Source organism: Vitis riparia, chromosome 15 (genome assembly GCF_004353265.1).
Source record: "Vitis riparia cultivar Riparia Gloire de Montpellier isolate 1030 chromosome 15, EGFV_Vit.rip_1.0, whole genome shotgun sequence".
Taxonomy (NCBI): Eukaryota; Viridiplantae; Streptophyta; class Magnoliopsida; order Vitales; family Vitaceae; genus Vitis; species Vitis riparia.
The window spans coordinates 5610848-5629855 of record NC_048445.1 but is presented as its reverse complement, the minus strand read 5'-3'; the positions used below and the strand labels follow the sequence as shown (position 1 = coordinate 5629855).

Sequence of the window (19008 nt, the reverse complement as noted above, 5' to 3'; positions counted from 1 at the left end):
TCCAGACTCCCTTGTGTAACTCTTCAGAGATCCTTAAACCCTGTGCTGACTGCTGACATCACCACCACTCTCCTATGAGCCTACTTGACATGTTTAACAAATACTACGTTTTCCACTCTTAGAACTCAGGGTTAAACCCAGAAAATAAAGGAAGAGATTGGAGGTAAAATGAAATGTGATATTCCCCATCGGTTAGGAAAAAGGTTTCTGATGTCTCTCAACTATGCAGGTATATTTTAAAATCGTAAGGATACGGTGAATATCTACATGGAAAGGAGCAAGTCATTATACGAACAGTCCAAAGGACAATTAGAGGGCAAAGACTGCTAACTATCTACATTCTATCAGTTTAATCTGATTTTAGTTACAAAATGTCAGAACCAGACTATGCACAGCTGAACAAGACTCGAGGGCTACAAGCGAATCAAATTTACATGTTAACCAAACAAAAGCAAATTTCCCAAAGGTAGAAGTACCATCACACCCTAACCAAACAAAAGGCGTCGTCTAACAGACTTGGAAAGCTTTGAATCCGAGGCTTTTCTCTTTTCAGTTGAGGTCTCTCTACCCTGGGCATCTGAATTCCCAGCTGAATCTTCTCCTGGTTTTTCATGAAAAATTACTTTTGCTGAACGGTAAAATTCAGTAATACTTAGCTGGACTCCTTTTGATTTTGGCGAATCTGGCATTTCTTCCACCCCTTCAGATCTTAAACCAGACTTATTTCTTCTTTTTGATTCTTTCAGTTCCTGCAAGTCACCACAAAGACATATTAGTATACCACCTCTGCAGGCTCTTTCAGAGTCAAGAGCCTGTAAGCAACAACAAAAAATTAATTAACTTATTTTTGTTGATTTTTAATAGATTTTTAATCCTCATGTTCATAACACCATATACGAAAAAACTCAACAAGAAATATTTATAAATTGAACACTAGGAAGGGCTAGGAAAATATCGGGGAGATTTTGACTATCTTGAGAATTTCTAATGAGCACTTCAAAATAATTTCTAAGTGCCTCTGAAGAGTTCTGGAAACATTCCTAGAGTTCAAAACAATCAAAGGTCATCTTCTATGCAATTCTATTCCAAGGCCATGTCCACTGCCAACTCTTGGCTAGTCCTGTGGCCTATTACAAGAGCCCAGTTGCAATTCTATCCTTCTTCTGTTGCCACTTAACCATATCAACTTTCCCATGTTGTCTACACTCATTTCTGTACCATAAATAGCTGACTATAAATTTTTTTCATTAATTTGATGGCATGTACTGAGAGTCAATACCCCAAATAAATTTCTGTACAAATCCACATTTGCTTAATTGTAGGGGCATCTCATACAACGGATCCTGAAACCAGATTAAGACAGAGACAATGGTCACCCTAATATTTCTTGGCTGTTAATTTTCCAAAGCCCTTCCTACTACTCCCCATTCGGCTAAATGAAATAACCAATCAGAAAACTAAAACTAGATTCCTTGAGTTTAAAACCTTCATTTTGTTATCTCTAAGATCTGACTGCTCAATTTAAAATGAGTCATCAAGAGAAGCAAAAACGATAACTAATGTGCACCTTTTCCAGCAGAAATCTGTTAACTTCCTCTGGAAAAGCAGCCCGAACTAAGTCCATATTCTCATCGGTCAACAAAAACCAGCACCCATCATCAACATGAATCTGAGGAACATTGCACTCATCCAATAGATCAATGGATTCATCAACTTCTGTTAGCTTCACTTGCTCTATATCAGAGTCACCAGGGATTGTATAGGTAACACTAGCCATTGCATGTACAGCCTTCTTCCATTTGACCACAAAAAATTGATGCCCAAACCTTACCTTCACACGCTGAATAGAATCAAACTCATACTGCCCATATAGCAACGTATTCGTTGGATTCAAAGCCTTTTCTCGGAAGAAGATGGTAGACAACATAGGAAGCATCCTTTGACGAATATAAGACGGCTCCCAATGCTGATGATAAGCTAAGAAATCAACAAGCACCTCTGTTTTTGGGCTTTCCCATGATATATGAGGTCCATCATTTTCTGCAAAACACCAGAAAGACATAATGATCAACCAAGAAGGTCAAGAATAATAAAAGGAAACAGATGGCTAAAAATTTTTGCAATGCCCCACAAGGCAGTTAACAATCAACCTATACAGCAATTAGTTTCCTTTCCTAAAAAATTACTCACTTCTGCAGATTCGATCCATGTCAATCATATCCAGTCAATACTATTTTCAAGTCAATATCATAGTAAAAATATTAAAGTACTACTGTTAATACTAAGAACCTGAGCTGATGAAATCAACCAAACATACCAGTAAAATGCCCATGGTTATTGCTCAAATACAATTCAATAATCTCATTATTTGGGAAATTCTGCTCCATGGCAATCTTTTTGCAAACCCTTAACCGCCAATTTTCTTGCTTCTTCTGTGCCTTTTCTTTTCGATCCTGCCATTCAAACACCATCAGATGCTTTCAAGATTAATAGCAGACACTACACGATCCAAAACCTTGAGAGTAAAATAAGCCACAATTGTTTAAATTCTTATTAAAATAGAAGTGAAAAGGCCCAGCATAATATAATGCACCAATACCCAGCGATAAAAAGGAAAGGCAATTAATGAGTTCAGATTTACCATGTCACAGGTGGAGCAATCACATACAAACCCCTCTGGTTTTTCCAAGCAGCCCTTCCTAGGAAAGGTGCCACAAAAATCACAAGAAAACTTGAGATGAGATTTCTTGCGACCTGGATGCCCACAGATGGAACAATGAGGAACTTTTGGCCTTGGTGACCTCTCATCTAAACTGGGTATGGAATCATCCATCTCTTGCTTCTTTTGTTCCTTTTCCTTATGGTCCTGCCAGTCAAACCCCATCAGATGATCTTAAAATTAATAGCAGGCACTGCACAATCCAAAACCTTAAGAGTAAAATAAGCTGCAATTGTTTAAATTCTTATTAAAATAGAGCTGAAAAGGCCCAGCATAATATAGTGCACAAATATTCAGCAAAGAAAAAAATGGAAATTAATGAGTTCAAATTTACCACGTCAGAGATGGAGCAATCACATGCAAACCCCTCTGGTTTTTCCAAGCAGCCCTTCATAGGAAAGGTGGAACAATGAGGAACTTTTGGCCTTGGTGATCTCTCATCCAAACAGGGAATAGAATCATCCATAGATTTAACAGCCCCATCAAACATAGTTGCCCCATTGCCTTTTTCATGTAACCTGCAAGAGAAATTAGATACAACAGTAATACAGCTCAGTAAACTGAATCCTCTTTTCAGTTACATAAAAAGGAAAGACCTGATATCTCAAACCAGTTTCAAAAGAAACCTATTCAGAATCTCATCTTCACTAAAGCCTTGGACAAAACGAACAGCAGTGTCAAGCCCAATCCCTTGTACCCCATTTAAATCATAGTCATTGCCAACCAAAAGAGAGATGGCTATCAAGTGTTTCCTCTTCAGGCCAAGACCAGCTTCAATATCTGACATGTGGTAGCATTCCAAGGGTTCCTGCATAAAATTAGATGCTCATGATTGACAGGAGGTGAAGAACCAATTGGAAGCAATTTAATATGCCCATTACATCCTAAAGAAAACAGTTGCTATAAATGTGCTCTGGAGATCAAACCCTTGAGGGAAAAAGTTAGGTCTGAAGGCACTAAACTGTGTTGTAAAAAGAATAACAACAATGCAATGATACAAGTAAATAAGATTGATAGTTCAAACCATGCACCTCTAAAATTACAAAAAATCAGCAAGTTATTATAGTTTACATCAGTCAATCTAGGTTTGCCGTTTTCTTAGTCAAATTTTTCTTTTGGTTGAAAAATCTTGATCATTATTAAATTTTCTTAGTCATCTAAGTCCAAGAAAAAAACTCTACTGGTGCACCTTTTGCTGGTTCCAAGCTTAGTGATAAGGAATGAACCCTAGAGTTTATTCACAGAAAGGAAGAGAAATATAGTTTGGTTTCACTGTCCTATTTAGAATACTTTCACTATAATAAGATTGATTTTTAGTTGTTTATTTTTTATTGAGTTTTTTGTTTTAAGTAGTAGTCAGCATTTCCTCTATCTGTTTTAGTCTTCTAATTATATTAGGAAAGTTTCTATTTCTTTTAGTTTCTAAATAATATCCCTTTCCAACATATTTTCCTCTTCTTGCATGGAAAGATAAGGAATTAGGAGGGTCGTTGTATACTTGTATGGTTGTATTAGGGAAGGTCATAAGAGTTTTTGAAAAGTGGAGAACCTCAATTCTAATAAAAAATTTCACCATTTATTATGCTTCCTTTGAGCATGTAATTGTCTTCTTCCCAAATGTGATTGTTTAGAAACCTTGGTGTGATAACCAAAGATCAATTTTCTCTTTTCTTTTTCTTTTTTCTCTTCTTTTATCTCAAATATCATTGTACAACAAAGAAACAACTCCTAGAGTGCTGAAATTTTTAAATCTTGCACCACTTAGATAAAGAAAGGATTATCTTAAGTAGGCATCCAAAACATAACCTTTAAGTTTCAGTCAAACTCATTTCAATAAACATCCAGCACAATAAACTTTAGGCTCTGTTTGGATCATCGAAAACACAACTCAGAAGGAAAAAAAAAAAGCAATAAACTAAAAAATAACAGGAAATTTTTTTAAAAAATATATGTGAACTTGTTTTTTTAACCATACTTCATTAATATTTGTTTTTCCTAGGCAAAGGCACATAAATAGTATATATTAATAAGAAGAGGGCACCTAACAGCCAACCCAAAGCATACAGGAACCATACTTCATTAATATTAGTCCTCTTTTATATAAAAAAATAAAGAATTTAAAAATGTACAAGTTTTTTCATAACCATGCTTACCACATTGGATGTGTGTATCCGAGAAAATAATGGATCAATAAGAAAAGAGCAAGTTTCAACTAATCAGGCCTTATTTCTATTTGCATTCAGGAATTCAGAAAAAAGACCAGGCTGTGTCCAAGGACTCTCAGTATCACCCCCATCAGGTTCAAGAAAACCAACTTTTTATTGGTTCTGAAAGTCATGGCTGGATCTGAAACCACAAATAATTCATGTGTTATTACCAGACATACTGCAGTTTGAACCCGGTCAGACTATCCTCAACTGACCATGTTTTTAGTTTCCAAAACAGCCTCTAGGTGCATGAAACCCAGCAACCAAAATTCAAGTCTTCTCAACCCCCTTCTTACACAAATACGTATTCTGGCCCTGGCAATATTTTTTAGCTTTGATAAGGTGAACACTACAAGAAAACTCCAAAATAACTAGTACTGACCCGTTAAAGCAGAACCAATTGATCAAGTGGGACATGTAAAATGAAAATAAACATGCTAAGATGCTAAAACTTACCTTGCAATTGGGTCGGAGGCATTTTATCACACATTTAGCCCCAAAGAGGAATGCATCACTGTCAGCTGTGATGCAAGCATCTACATGGCCTTCACTATTTAACTGGGCACAAAGAGCTTCAGCCTCTTCTCTTGCTTTCAGTACAGGAATACCAAGAAGTTCAAGCAGTTCCTGCAAAACCAGTCAATGAATAAGTGGATAATCATCCCAAAGTTCTTTAATATTGAACCCTACTTGCAGATTGTTTTCCTTTCTAAACACACCGTTATTTGACATCTCCCATGGAAAATGCATGAGATAAATATTCATAGAAAAGTTTAAAGTTCCCCTTGAGCAAGTCATCAAACTATTCCCAACAATAATCTGAATCTAATATTATTTTCCTCCGTTTTCTCATCAACAAACCCGAATTTAAGTACAAAAGAGAGCATTTTGAATCCTTAGATCACTAATTGGGAACCCATTTAAAGAGAGAAAAAAGGGCATACAGATTTAAACACAAGGACTCCAAAATCGTCAAGAACAATGTGGCAGAATACCACGAAAAAAGGAAGTGGAAGAAAACTCACAACACACTCTTGAACGCGTCTTGAGAATTCGGCATTCCTTTCCACCGAAACACCCTCCTCAACCACCGGCAAACCCGACAAATCAATTCCAGAACCACGGAAGAACCGTGCAATCCTTGCCTGAGATTTCAAGGGCGACGCAGTTCCATCCACAACAAACACCGGAAACGCGCCAAACTGCACATTTCCAACAGCATTGTCCTCAGTCTCAGAAATAACAGAAATGCCGTTTTGGTTGCAAAGAAAGGAAAAAAAGAACATAAAAGTAATAGAAGAAATTAACGTCCTCCACTGTTTCAAATTTGCATTCCCATCCATTCCTCCATCCCTTGCAAGTTGCAACAACGCATAACTTTCAAAATTTTCTTTTCCTTTCCGTTTCCTTTCGGGGCAACCAAACACAGTGAAAGGTAAAGAAAGCAGAGCCAGACCTTAGAGAAGAGATTTATCGTACGGAAGAAAGTGAGTCTGAGGTGAGGGTTCCGAACATTGGCTTTAGTGGCGGTTTCTTGTTGGACTATCCAGAAAGAGAGATCCACAGCCACCCGTTTGTTTCGGATGTAATCGAAGCCTTCGGGTCGGGCATAGGGTTTCAGTAATTCCCAAAAACTCCCTCCCACCCCCATTGAAAATTTACCAATGACATAAAACCCTAAACCATGGACAGAAGATTCGGAAGAAGAAGAAGATGGACGAGGAATTTACTCTTTAGGACACAAAATGGGCTGGTTTTGATTTTCTTATAACAGGGCCATAGCCCAACCCAAGTCATTAAGATGGAAGGCCCAAGTTTTAAAGGCCCTTCTTTTGGATTTTCCATTTATTTATGTTTGGATTTTTTTTTTTTTGCGATTTGTGGTAAATTTTTTGCTTCACAAACCCATCTCAATTATCAATGGACCCACCATTTCAAAATTGCCTTATTTTTTATTATTTAATTTAAATTACATTATCATTTTAAAAGTTTTATTAATTTCCAAAACATAATTATTATTTATTTATTATTCATTTAGATACACATCTTATTTTTTATTTTAAAAATAAAAATAATATTAAATATTATATAATATATATAAAATTTTAAAGACTTTCATTGAAATGTAATCATTTTTAAGAACATACTAAAAAATTAAGGTATTAAAAATAATTTATCATTTCAAATTTCAAAGTGATTTTTAATAAAGACGTGTGCTAAATTTAATTTTTTTTATTGAGTTTTTATTTTTTACATAAATAAATTATTTTGTTTTTAAAAATTAAAAATTAATAAATGTATCCAAACAAAACTTTAATTTACTAATTTTCTTTTTTCTTTTTTTTTTAGAAGTGATGTGGTACCAAAAAACCAAAATTTTGAGTGAATTATTTCCTCCATTTCCATGAGACTTTCTAAAAACCAATTACATTCTAGTTTAAAAGCAATAAAAGTACACAATGTGTTTGGCAACATTTTCTTTTAAGAAATGTCTCATAACTTTACTTCTATTCCAAAAATATCCCTCTCTCACCATAAAAGTTGTTCTATTTGAAATAACCCTATTAGTGTCAATCAAGGTTATAAAATATTTAGCCCACTACTATTATTATTATTATTATTATTATTATTATTATTATTATTATTATTATTATTATTATTATTATTATTATTATTATTCTACTAAGGTTTGGGATAGGTCATCCTTATCCCAATCATATTCTGTTTATATATATCCATTTTCATCCCATCAAGGACCAAAGTAGGATAGGTGAGTACAAGAATGGGGTGAATATAATAAATTTTCATAATCATCTCATTTTATTTTTATTTTTTAAATTCTTTACTTTTAAAAATTTAAATTCTATTAAAAATAAATATAATTTATAAATATATAAGTATTATAAAATATTTATAATACATTTTTTTAAATAATGTCTTATATATGTTAAGAAAAGTTTAAAGATGAAAAAAAAACTCAAACAATATTTTTTTTAATATTACATATAATCAAAGCGACAAAGTCATATTCATGTCTAATTAGGGGAGCTAGAATGGAGAAAATTAAATTAATATTAAGTATTACTATTAGAAAATGAAGAAAATTGATATATTAGTTATTTTTTAAAAATCTAAGTTGGGCTAATTGATCATTTTAGTTGGATAATAAATTCTCCACCATATATTCCTTGTCAATTTCATTCAAATTTACCAATTTATTCACACAATTTAACACTCCACAACTTCTTATAAACTGACCGTCAATCTCATCCATAGGTTTAAAAGAATATTAAAAACTTTTTTCATAGTTTGATATTTCATAATAGTATGAAACAAATATCAACAATAATGATAATAATAATAATAATAAATTAAATATTTTATCTAGAAAAATTAAATAAAAATTTTATTTATATTTTGTATACCACATATGAAACCAATCATTTTCCGTAGTTGAGGATGTGATAAAGCCACATGCACAAATCTCAAACTTGATTTTGGTACTTACTTGAAAACGTGCATTGGATTTTATTAAATAATTTATTAACACCACATTAACTTTCATAAATATGGCATATGCTTGATTTATCTTTATTACTATTACCAAATCAAATATCATACCAAATACGGATAATTAAAAGAATGGATCTGTTCTTAAGAATTATTAAATCCCATAAATAATTGTTGTGATGTATCATAAAAATTCTTTAAACGGCAAGAATCTAGAAAAAATTATTCTTTTTGGTTCTATTTGCCAAGGGATGTCCCATTATCAAATCAATTGACGCATAAGGCCTACAATTTTCCCTTGTAAAGAATTATGTAATCGTGGGAGACACGTCATTGACTTAAAAAAAAAAATCTTAAATCTTCTAGCAAATTTCGTGGCTGGAAATTAATACAACATGGGATGCCTCCAACTGGGATCCACCTCGTCTAAAACTAGCTATTTGCACATGACGTTTAGTGGCATAAAGAAGCCACGTGGGCATTTTCTGTTGCTTTACAATAGCTAAACGACAAAAAGGCTTCAGAAACTGATGAACTGTAAACCAATGATAAGAGTTAATTTCTGACATGGGAGGCGGTCCTCTCATTCAAATATTATTTTGGTTTAGGAGGTGGAAAAAATGAAGAGAGGGGTGAGATGGCCTGATAAACATTTATGTGCTGTGGTGGAACCGTTCATTAATAGAAGATGCGTCCACCACGACAAGATAAACCAAGTGATCGTCACTGATTAATACGGTGCAGATCATCAAATCACTGCGGTCGGATGCATGCATTGCCTCCTCCTCCTTCTTCTTTCTTCTTTTTCAGTTTTATTTCTACTGGTTAAAGCAGCTTCCGTTTGTTTCTCGGGCAATTTATTTTGTGAAGATTATAATCTAATCTGAGTACAGGATCTTTCTCGAGAAAAAATTTCTACGCACTTTCGCTATATTGCATCTCGTGGAGCAGTTTTTTTTTTCTTTTTCAAGGCCATGTCTGCCTTGAATTCTTCATTCTCATACACCGATAATTCGATGCAAAGAAGGCAGTTTCAAATCGAGCGCAGACCTCGAATGCTGAAAGATTTCCTTATAGACGATTCGAATTCATGTTCGTCAAACGGATTCAAATCCTTTCCTCGCAAAGCGAGCCACTGTACCGTACGGAACCTTCTCGAGTGCGATGGCGGAGAAAGAGGATCAAATTCAAACAATAAAAGTACATTTCTCAGAAGCCGATCCACGGCAGCGGCGACGACAATCTCGGCGTTTCAGAAGGCTTCGGAGATCGTGATCAACGCCGTTAAGTCGCCGTCGTTTTTACAAAGAAGCCTGAAACGGAGGTTTTGGAGGAGGAATAGTACCGAGGAGGGGGGGATGACGGTAACAGTTATTAGAGTCAAGGATATTGTGCGGATGAGATCGTTCCGAGACGTGATCGAGGAGAAATCAGCACCGTCGGATTCAACGGGGTCCATCACCACCACCGCCACAACCAGTAGTAACGGTTCTAGCTGGTGCGGGAGTGATTTTACAGCGGATTATGTGCAGTCGTGGAGCGGCAACTCCGAGGAGTACTCAGGTGCGAATGCGGTCAAAGTGGGAGAAAAGTATTTACCAGGTGTCGGCGACGGTAATGCAAATACGACAACGAGGACGACAATGAGCATCGATGCGGTGGGCCCCAAGGTGAGAACTATTTTTAGTGTTTCGCATACATAAAAATGTTTATGTGCGTCTGCGGGTGAGAACCGTTGGATGATTGCCTAATCTAGAAATCATAAATCATGACTCTGCCCGAATTACTATAACTTCCAGGTAATTTTTCGTAGTTGTCTCATTGTATAGAAGCTCAGTTTATGCCACGTCAGAAAACAGAGCACGTGACCTGTTGTCTGGAAGCTTCCAAACCAATTACTTGGAAGTGGAGTCTCTTAATTCCTAAGCCAATCAAATATTAGCTTGCAAAATTTAATTTTGGATCTTCGATATGTTAATTTCATTTCATGTACATGTATGTAGAATTAATTAATTTGATATATCAAACAATCGACAGGAAGAGTTACGATGTGAGGAGAAAGAGCAGCACAGCCCTGTTTCAGTACTTGATTGTCCCTTCACTGAAGATGCAGAGCCATTCTCCTTTTTCATTCGGGATGAAGAAGAAGAAGAAGCCGAAGAGAAGGCAATGCAGCTACTGGATCAAGTGAAAGCAGCGGGGTCGGTAGAATTTAGTAAAGCCAATTTGAATGATGATCTATTATTAGAGTTCTTCAGAGATGAATTGATGAAAAAAAGCAGAGGAAATCAAACCGTGGATAAGGAAGTAGATGCCGAGATATTGAAGATAGCAGAAGCTTGGTTGAAGGGAGAGTTTGAATGGGGCGTGGAGACTGAGAAGGAGGCTTGTATTAGAGATATGGAGAGGGGAGGGAGGTGGCGAAAGTTTGAGGAGGAAGAGGAAGAAATGGCTTTGGAGCTGGAGGTCTTAGTGTTTGAAATTTTGGAGGATGAGCTTTTGGGTGATTTGTTTGTAAATTAGACAAATAACAGGGGCATTTTTGGAAAAAGCTTCAAAAGGTGGCTGACCGCCACCCAAGTTCACGGAAGTGGGCGACGGTGCAGCTTCGGTTGAAAGCTTGAAATCTGGAAGATTGTTGAGGGAGGGAGGTGGTCATGTGCATGAAATGACCAACACACCCTCGATGCAAAGTGCAGTAAAGATTTTACCAATATGGGCTGGGCGCGGGCTGTGTTGGAATGTAAATGGGCTTTTGAATTTTGTAGGGATATGAATGGGCCTTATCCACCGACAGTGGCCTTGAGTTCAGCACTAGTTTTCATTGCCTTATTGACAAAAATACCACATATTTTCATTTTTATTTACATCGACTATAATCAATTTTTATCCAATTGAATGAATTAAAAATGAGATACCAGACACCCAACATGGTCGCTACTTCTAAAATATTTTCATTTTTTTTTTCAAAATAAGACTTAATGCAACAACCTAATTAAAAAAAAAAACAAACTATCCCATAAAATATATTTACCTGTTATTTTGATTTATAAAATTAAAATATAATTCTATTTTTCTTAATCATACAAACACATAACTCTTCCTGAATGGTATTGCTTTAAGCACTATAATACCCATGATAAACACAATTTTTATTTTGGTTTTATAAAAAATTTAAAGGAAATTTGCATTAGAATGGAAAATAAAAAGAAAAAAAGAAAAAAAATAATAAATAATAAATTATTTTAATATATATTTTAAAATTTTTTTTATATAAAAATTAAATAATTTAAAATATACAAAATTTAAACTAATTTTAAGTATATTTGATTATATATATAATTTCATGTTAAGCCAAATATAATTTTTTTTTTAATGTTTTTCCTTGTCTTAAATTACGTTTGATTCTAAGAAAATGATTTATATTTGGTTTATCATAAAAAAATATAAAAGAAAATAAAAATATTATTAAAATAATATATTTTCAAATTATTTAGTTTTTACATAGAGAAGAAAAAATTGGATAAAATAAAATGAAAGAAATAGGTAAAACAAATTTATTAAGTTTAAATCATTGTTTTTATTCAATTTTATGTCTCTTCTTTAATTTGTTTTACTTGCATCCTTTCTCAAATTTTTTAGAACAAAATATAGAATTAGTGATATATATATATATATATTATCATTGATAGAAGGAATTTGTCAACTCATTTTAATCCGTGATTTATGTATAAAAAATTACATAAATATCAGTAATTGGATTTTACTAAAATATCACGAAGTATTAGATGAAATTTTGAATAAACAAGTTTGATTATTGACATGGAAACTAATAGAAACTTATAAGAATATTATTAAAAATCATAAATTAAAAAAATAATATACTTATGATAAAATTTATAATTGAAAACCCAAATTTGAAAATCTAATCGTCTATAACTTTTCTGTTTCATTTTAGTAAAAATGTCTTTATTATTTTATTATACAAATGATTTTTTTTAAAAATTTACAAATAAATACTTGAAATGGTAAAAAGTATTTATACTAAAAGTGGGTTATTCTCGGAGCAACTTACAAATTCGAGATTATTTCATCTCTTTAGCCCATTACTTATGTATTTAATTACTATACAAAAATTAAAATGTAAGGTAGGGGGACACTTCCTAAAAAAATGCCAGACGTTCAAACTCTTGAAGTCTTAATTCTTCTTGTCCTAAGAAAATGACATGTGGGATGCTTCTCCAATTCCCAACCATATGACAAAATTTCATAATTGGGAAAAAAAAAATTTAATTAAAAATAATAGGTAAAAAAATCGTACCAAAGAATTAAATGGGTTGGCAATCCTGCCATGTGCATTCACACCCTCTGCCTATTCACAATTGTCAACTGAATTGATTTTATTGGAAATTTATTTTCCTGATTTCAGTCTCCCCATGCATTCATTCGTCTCTTACTCTTTCCATTAAATTCTTCAGACCCCATATGACTGGTTGAATAGAGATTGGGAAGATGAAAGGTTTATCATGCTTAGAGAATGGTGAATTTTCCAAGGATCCAAACAGGGCCTCAATATCTAGATGCCTTTCAGTACACTTAGCTGACTCAGTCCCCATGATATTCTGAAATACGCACGACAAATGGATTTGGAGGATACGGTGGACAATTTTCCCGTACATTTTATTTTATTTTATTATTAAATTTCTACCACCTTTTTTGTTACTTTGTTTGATATTTAAAAAAAATAATAATTAATATTGTAAATCTTGCGTGGCTTACACCTACTTGAATAAATATATTCATAAATTGTTTTATTAAATCAACATTTAAAAAAAAAAAAATAAAAAATACTTTTAAAAATACATAATACTGTTTGATTATCAGGATAAGTTGAAATTATTTTCACTAATTTTTTTTTTAAAATATAAACTCATTTGATAATATTTTTAAAAAATTAAGAAATAATTTTTTAAAATCAAATTAAAAAAAATATGATAAGTCTTAATATTTTAAATAATTTATCATATTTGATTTCTATGTATATTTTTTACTAGAATTAAATTTTTTTCTTATATATTTTTTCTAATTAGTTTATTTTAAATATCGGGTAATATGTATGAAAATTAAATTTTATATATAAAATACTAAAAAAATTGAAAAATGAAGTTTCTACCCATAAAATACTGAAAACAGTTTAAATGAAAAAGCAATAAAAAGGAAAAAGGAAAATTCGACCTTTTTCCTTCTATTTCTCCTCTTTGGAAGTTTGGAAAGAGGAAAGAGGAAAAATGGTGTGATTCCCATAACTTCCCTGCTTTTTATACTCTTTTTGGTTAACGTAATCAAACCGATCAGGCGATAGCTTTCAGACTTCCCAATATATATATATATATACAGAGAAGGTCTCTGTTTTCTTAGGAGTCAACGTGCAAATTTGTAGTGCAAACCCAACTTGATTCATCTTCATTTGTTCTTGATCCACGGTTGATCAGTTTTTCTCAGTGCTAAGAATACAATGAAGAATGAGGAGCAAGCTCGGTCCCTGTTCGGAATCTCTCTCTCTGACAGACCCAAATGGCAGCAATTCCTCATTTGCTCTTCTGGGTTCTTCTTTGGTTACCTTGTTAATGGCATTTGTGAGGTACTTTCTCCTTTTGGTTAGCTAGAAAACGAAAGAAAACTGGTTTTGAAGCTTGGGGCTACTTGGGTGTGTTGTTTTTTTTTCTTGTGTGTTCCTTTTTGGGTAGGAAACAAAGAGAAATGCGAAACTGAACTTCCTAGTTTCTTTCACCCCTTGTTTGGTTTCTGAGAAAAAAAGAAAAGAAGAAAACTTGGAAGTGTTACATTTTCTCCTGTTTGGTTTCCGGGAAAGAAAAATGCTAACCCGACTTACAGCCAACTAATTCTGGAAAGAGTCAGCTCTCTGTTTTTCCAGTTCTTTCTATTTTCCCTTCTTTTCCTCCGTTTCTTGGCAGCCAAACAGGGCTCAAGATTAAATTTCCAAAAAAATCATTTTCATTGCTTAAAGATCTTAAATCCTTACCTGCTCCAATTTTTTTCGTATTCTTTTTGGTTTTATCTGATCTTGCATGGGACCCATTTTTGTCCATTCCATTCTAATCTTTACTTGAAAACAAATGAAAATTTTGGATGCTTCAAAATCTTTGGTAGCATTCTGAGCTTAATGCCCTTGAATTGCCCTTTTTCCTTTTTTTTTTTTTGATGTTACCATTGTTCTAGTGTACCATTGACAGTGAAGATCTCAACAGCTAATAATTTCATTTAATTTTTTTTGCTGAATTTCAGGAATATGTGTACAACAGGCTCCAATTCAGGTCAGTTCTGCTGCTTCTGCATGTGATTTGTTTCATTTGATATTGATTGATTTTTTAAGCTTTTCAAATTTTGGGTTTTATTGGGATTTTTTTTGTTTTAATTTCAGCTATGGTTGGTACTTTACATTTGTTCAAGGTTTTGTGTACCTTGTTCTGATTTACTTCCAGGGTTTCACCACCAAGCAAATGGTGAATCCATGGAAGACTTATGTGAAGCTCTCTGCTGTTCTTATGGGTTCTCATGGACTCACCAAAGGGTCTTTGGCTTTTCTTAATTACCCTGCTCAGCTCATGTTCAAATCCACCAAGGTAAATGGAAAATTCCCATTTCATGTTTTCCACCATGTTTGAGGGAATCCAAAGGAAAATGACAGAAACCAGAATTTTGATTGTGATTATTTTTGGCTTCTGTGATGCCCACCCATTTGAGCTGGGGTTTTCTGTTTTAGTCCCAATTCCTAAACAAGGGGAAAAAAGATTAGAAATGTTTACTTATCCTAGCTTTTCTCTGCAACCAAACAAAGTCCACTTTTTCTGATGCCTTGGAGGTCCATTTTGGTATTTTAGGTTCTTCCTGTGATGGTAATGGGGGCATTCATCCCGGGCCTAAGACGCAAATACCCTGCTCATGAATACGTATCTGCAGTACTTCTAGTGGTGGGTTTGATCCTTTTCACCTTAGCAGATGCTCACACATCGCCTAATTTCAGCGTGATCGGTGTTTTGATGGTGTCTGGTGCCCTGGTCATGGACTCTTTTCTTGGTAACTTGCAAGAAGCTATCTTTACCTTAAACCCCGATACCACTCAGGTGATCTGCATTCCTTGACATTCTCTCAAGCTGGAATGAAAGTGTGAAAAAAGTTTTCATGGAAACCTTGTGTCCCTTGCTTCATTTCCATTGACAGATGGAGATGCTCTTCTGCTCAACCGTCATCGGTCTCCCCTTCTTGATCCCACCAATGCTTTTCACAGGAGAATTGTTCAAAGCATGGAGTTCATGTTCTCAGGTGACCAAAAGATGATTATTTAATTCCTTCTGTAATCAGATCACCAAAGTAGAAATTTCTAATAGTCTTTTTTTATTAATTTCCATGCAGCATCTGTACGTGTATGGGGTTTTGGTGTTTGAAGCCATGGCCACCTTCATCGGCCAAGTCTCGGTCCTCTCCCTCATAGCCATCTTCGGTGCTGCCACAACCGCCATGGTACATTCATCCCACAAGCTCTTCCAGTTCAATTACGTCAATTTACACTCATAAGGAATATTGTGCATTGATTGAATACAAGCCTGAAGACTTCCATTCTCCTCTGAGAATTTAAATTTGGCCACAGGAAATGGCACATGGTATTTTTTCATACACATTGAATGCATGAAAGAATGAATTTGATTCGGGTTTCTGCAATTGAATTTGATCACAGGTGACCACGGCTCGAAAGGCGGTGACGTTACTGTTATCTTATTTGATATTCACTAAGCCATTAACCGAGCAGCATGGGAGCGGGCTCTTGCTGATAGCCATGGGGATTGTTTTGAAGCTTTTGCCCGATAACAAACCCTACAAGAAGGCCTCATTGGAGTCACCTACCATTGAAAAAACTGCAAACCCTTTTCTCAGGGAAGAAGAGAAAAGTGAAGAGACGAGACCCCTTGTTTGAAACTATATATTATGGCTGTTTTTATTGTATTAATTGTTCTTGCTTGACTGTTTCACCCTTCACTGAAGTAGAGATTACGAATGAGATGTTTAAGCCGTGTTTGGTAACTGATTTTTTCCACACGTTTGGCAACAAAAAAAAAACAAAAAAACATTTTCCAAACAGCCTTTGATTTTGATTTTGATCTTTAAGGAGTTACTAAAGATTATGTATTGGGTTTAAAAATTAATATTCAAACAATTTTTGTCTCAAAAAATATAATTTTTTTTATATAAATAAGAAAAAAATTATTTATTTAATTTTTAGCATTATTATTATTTTTTTTTGAAAATATTGGATTAATAAAAATACAACATCTTATTTAGATTTAAAAACGACTTTTGACTGTATAAATCCCAATCCAAAGGCTATTATAGCCTCCATTAATTTAATTAGCGTTAGTTGGACACGCGCTCTAACGGAACGTGGGACGGAGTATCACGTAGTGTAACATGCAAGAACAGGGGATGCATGTTTGCCACGTATCAAAACCAGACCATGCATGGTGACACCACAACCTTTAAATCTCTTTTTGCCCTTTCAATTCCTATCCAAAACCTGTGAAAAATCACTAATATATCACAGCAGTGAAAAGGCTGAGTGTGCTGGCGGCGACACCACCCACCTGCTCCGATGAGAAGGCGGAGAAGCAGAAAATCTGAAGTAAAAGATACCAAAAGAGCCAGGGAGAGGAGAGTATGCGAAGAGCATCGTGTATGCTGGGCTTGATGCCATTGTCACTTGCCCCTCCCTCATCTCCCCCATGTCGGCCGGTCATCTCTCCTGCTGTCAGCTTACTTAATTTCAATTTTGCCCTTTTGTTAAGGCACAGTTAATTGAACCAGAAGGCAGAAGCTTGATTGGTAGCTTAATTCATGTAGACTAAATTCCATTTATGGAATGGGAATCGGTAGGTTTCTAAAAACATGAATCGACAAAGTCAACTAAATGGCGATTTCCTTCATGTCCTCGTAAGATTTGAGGTTCAATCTTGGAATGAGATCAACTTTGTTAAAAGCTCTTCTGTTTCTTTCTTTGATAAAGTCCACGTTAAAGAGGCAGCCTTAATGGGCAGCCCCCACCCATTTTAATTATGTAAAAAAATTTAAATAATTTTTTTATATATCATAAATAATTTAAAATATATAAAATTTAAACTAATTTTAATTATATTTAATTATATACATAATTTCATGTTAAGCCAAATATAAAAAAAAATATTTTTTTAATGTTTTTCCTTAGTCTTAAATTACGTTTGATTCTAAGAAAATGATTTATATTTGGTTTATCATAAAAAAATATAAAAGAAAATAAAAATATTATTAAAATAATATATTTTCAAATTATTTAGTTTTTACATAGAGAAGAAAAAATTGGATAAAATAAAATGAAAGAAAAAGGTAAAACAAATTTATTAAGTTTAAATCATTGTTTTTATTCAATTTTATGTCTCTTCTTTAATTTGTTTTACTTGCATCCTTCCTCAAATTTTTTAGAACAAAATATAGAATAGTATATATATATATATATATATATATATATATGTATATATATATTATCAAAATTTAGTTTTATAATTATCATTGATAGAAGGAATTTGTCAACTCATTTTAATCCGTGATTTATATATAAAAAATTACATAAATATCGTTGGATTTTACAAAAATATCACAAAGTATTGGTTGAAATTTTGAATAAACAAGTTCGATCATTGACATGGAAACTAATGGAAACTTATAAGAATATTGTTAAAAATTATAAATTAAAAAATAATATATTTATGATAAAATTTATAATTGAAAACCCAAATTTGAAAATCTAATTGTTAATAAATTTTTTTATTTTATTTTAATAAAAATATCTTCATTATTTTATTATAAAAATAATTTTTTTCTTTTAAAATTTATAGGTAAATACTTAAAATGGTAAAAAGTATTTATACTAAAAATGGGTTATTCTCGGAGCAACTTACAAAGAGATTATTTCATCTCTTTAGCCAATTATTTATGTATTTAATCACTATACAAAAATTAAAATGTGAGGTGGGGGACACTTAGGTGGTGTTTGTTTTTTTGCTTTTTGTTGAAAGCAATTTGCTTTCGGAATTTAGTTCGTTTGTTTTTCTATTTTTTCATAACTTATTATAAACTTTTTATTAAATAGAAAAAGTCAAAAGTATCTAAATTTTTCTAAATAGAAAAAATAAAATATTGGTTTTTCCTGTAATGGTATTATTGTTATTATTTTATTATTACTATTTTTATAATTAGAAACAAAGGGCATTTCATGACCACCCCGGAGAGTGGAATTTTTCCATTTTTCAAGTTAGGGGGGGACCTCTTTCTAGAGAAAGACCAGCTGCATGGACGGGTGGCAAGGAGCATGACTGGCCATGGTGGTGGTTGAAGATGACATGCTTGCTGATCGGTGAATAGAGGAACGGGTAGTGGCTTGCTAAGGAAGATAGAAACAAGGAAGAAAAAGGAAGGGGGACAAAGCGGGCAAGACTACGAGAGAGAGAGGATAGAAGGAACAAAGCA

General features: G+C 33.5%; 3 protein-coding genes across 3 annotated transcripts; 2 read left to right on the top strand and 1 right to left on the bottom strand.

The window, feature by feature from the left end:
• Positions 1–268: 268 nt before the first annotated feature.
• On the bottom strand, positions 269–6609 carry LOC117932685 (flap endonuclease GEN-like 1). The gene is made up of 9 exons (XM_034853960.1): positions 6383–6609; positions 5952–6128; positions 5383–5553; positions 3346–3527; positions 3054–3237; positions 2642–2866; positions 2318–2453; positions 1568–2040; positions 269–749 (listed from the first exon to the last, which is right to left on the bottom strand). Exons 1-9 carry the CDS (start codon positions 6575–6577, stop codon positions 486–488), a joined length of 2007 nt encoding a protein of 668 aa, XP_034709851.1. The 5' UTR covers positions 6578–6609; the 3' UTR covers positions 269–485.
• Positions 6610–9054: 2445 nt separating this feature from the next.
• LOC117931707 lies at positions 9055–11312 on the top strand. The gene is made up of 2 exons (XM_034852730.1): positions 9055–10106; positions 10474–11312. The coding sequence occupies exons 1-2, from the start codon at positions 9411–9413 to the stop codon at positions 10957–10959; spliced, it is 1182 nt and encodes a 393-aa protein (XP_034708621.1). The 5' UTR covers positions 9055–9410; the 3' UTR covers positions 10960–11312.
• Positions 11313–13701: 2389 nt separating this feature from the next.
• Positions 13702–16540, top strand: LOC117931809 (UDP-galactose/UDP-glucose transporter 4-like). The gene is made up of 7 exons (XM_034852877.1): positions 13702–14077; positions 14743–14771; positions 14879–15080; positions 15339–15581; positions 15679–15780; positions 15871–15978; positions 16193–16540. The coding sequence occupies exons 1-7, from the start codon at positions 13952–13954 to the stop codon at positions 16427–16429; spliced, it is 1047 nt and encodes a 348-aa protein (XP_034708768.1). The 5' UTR covers positions 13702–13951; the 3' UTR covers positions 16430–16540.
• Positions 16541–19008: the final 2468 nt, after the last annotated feature.

Excerpts from the sequence above, each read along its gene's own strand:
- LOC117932685 (XM_034853960.1), bottom strand. The coding sequence starts at position 6,577 with ATGGGGGTGGGAGGGAGTTTTTGGGAATTACTGAAACCCTATGCCCGA. Across the intron at positions 6,129-6,382 it reads CGATAAATCTCTTCTCTAAG|TTTGGCGCGTTTCCGGTGTT; the intron begins GTCTGGCTCTGC and ends GGAAATGTGCAG. Across the intron at positions 750-1,567 it reads ACAGATTTCTGCTGGAAAAG|GAACTGAAAGAATCAAAAAG; the intron begins GTGCACATTAGT and ends GGTGACTTGCAG.
- LOC117931707 (XM_034852730.1), top strand. The coding sequence starts at position 9,411 with ATGTCTGCCTTGAATTCTTCATTCTCATACACCGATAATTCGATGCAA. Across the intron at positions 10,107-10,473 it reads TCGATGCGGTGGGCCCCAAG|GAAGAGTTACGATGTGAGGA; the intron begins GTGAGAACTATT and ends AACAATCGACAG.
- LOC117931809 (XM_034852877.1), top strand. The coding sequence starts at position 13,952 with ATGAAGAATGAGGAGCAAGCTCGGTCCCTGTTCGGAATCTCTCTCTCT. Across the intron at positions 14,772-14,878 it reads TACAACAGGCTCCAATTCAG|CTATGGTTGGTACTTTACAT; the intron begins GTCAGTTCTGCT and ends TTTTAATTTCAG. Across the intron at positions 15,781-15,870 it reads CATGGAGTTCATGTTCTCAG|CATCTGTACGTGTATGGGGT; the intron begins GTGACCAAAAGA and ends ATTTCCATGCAG.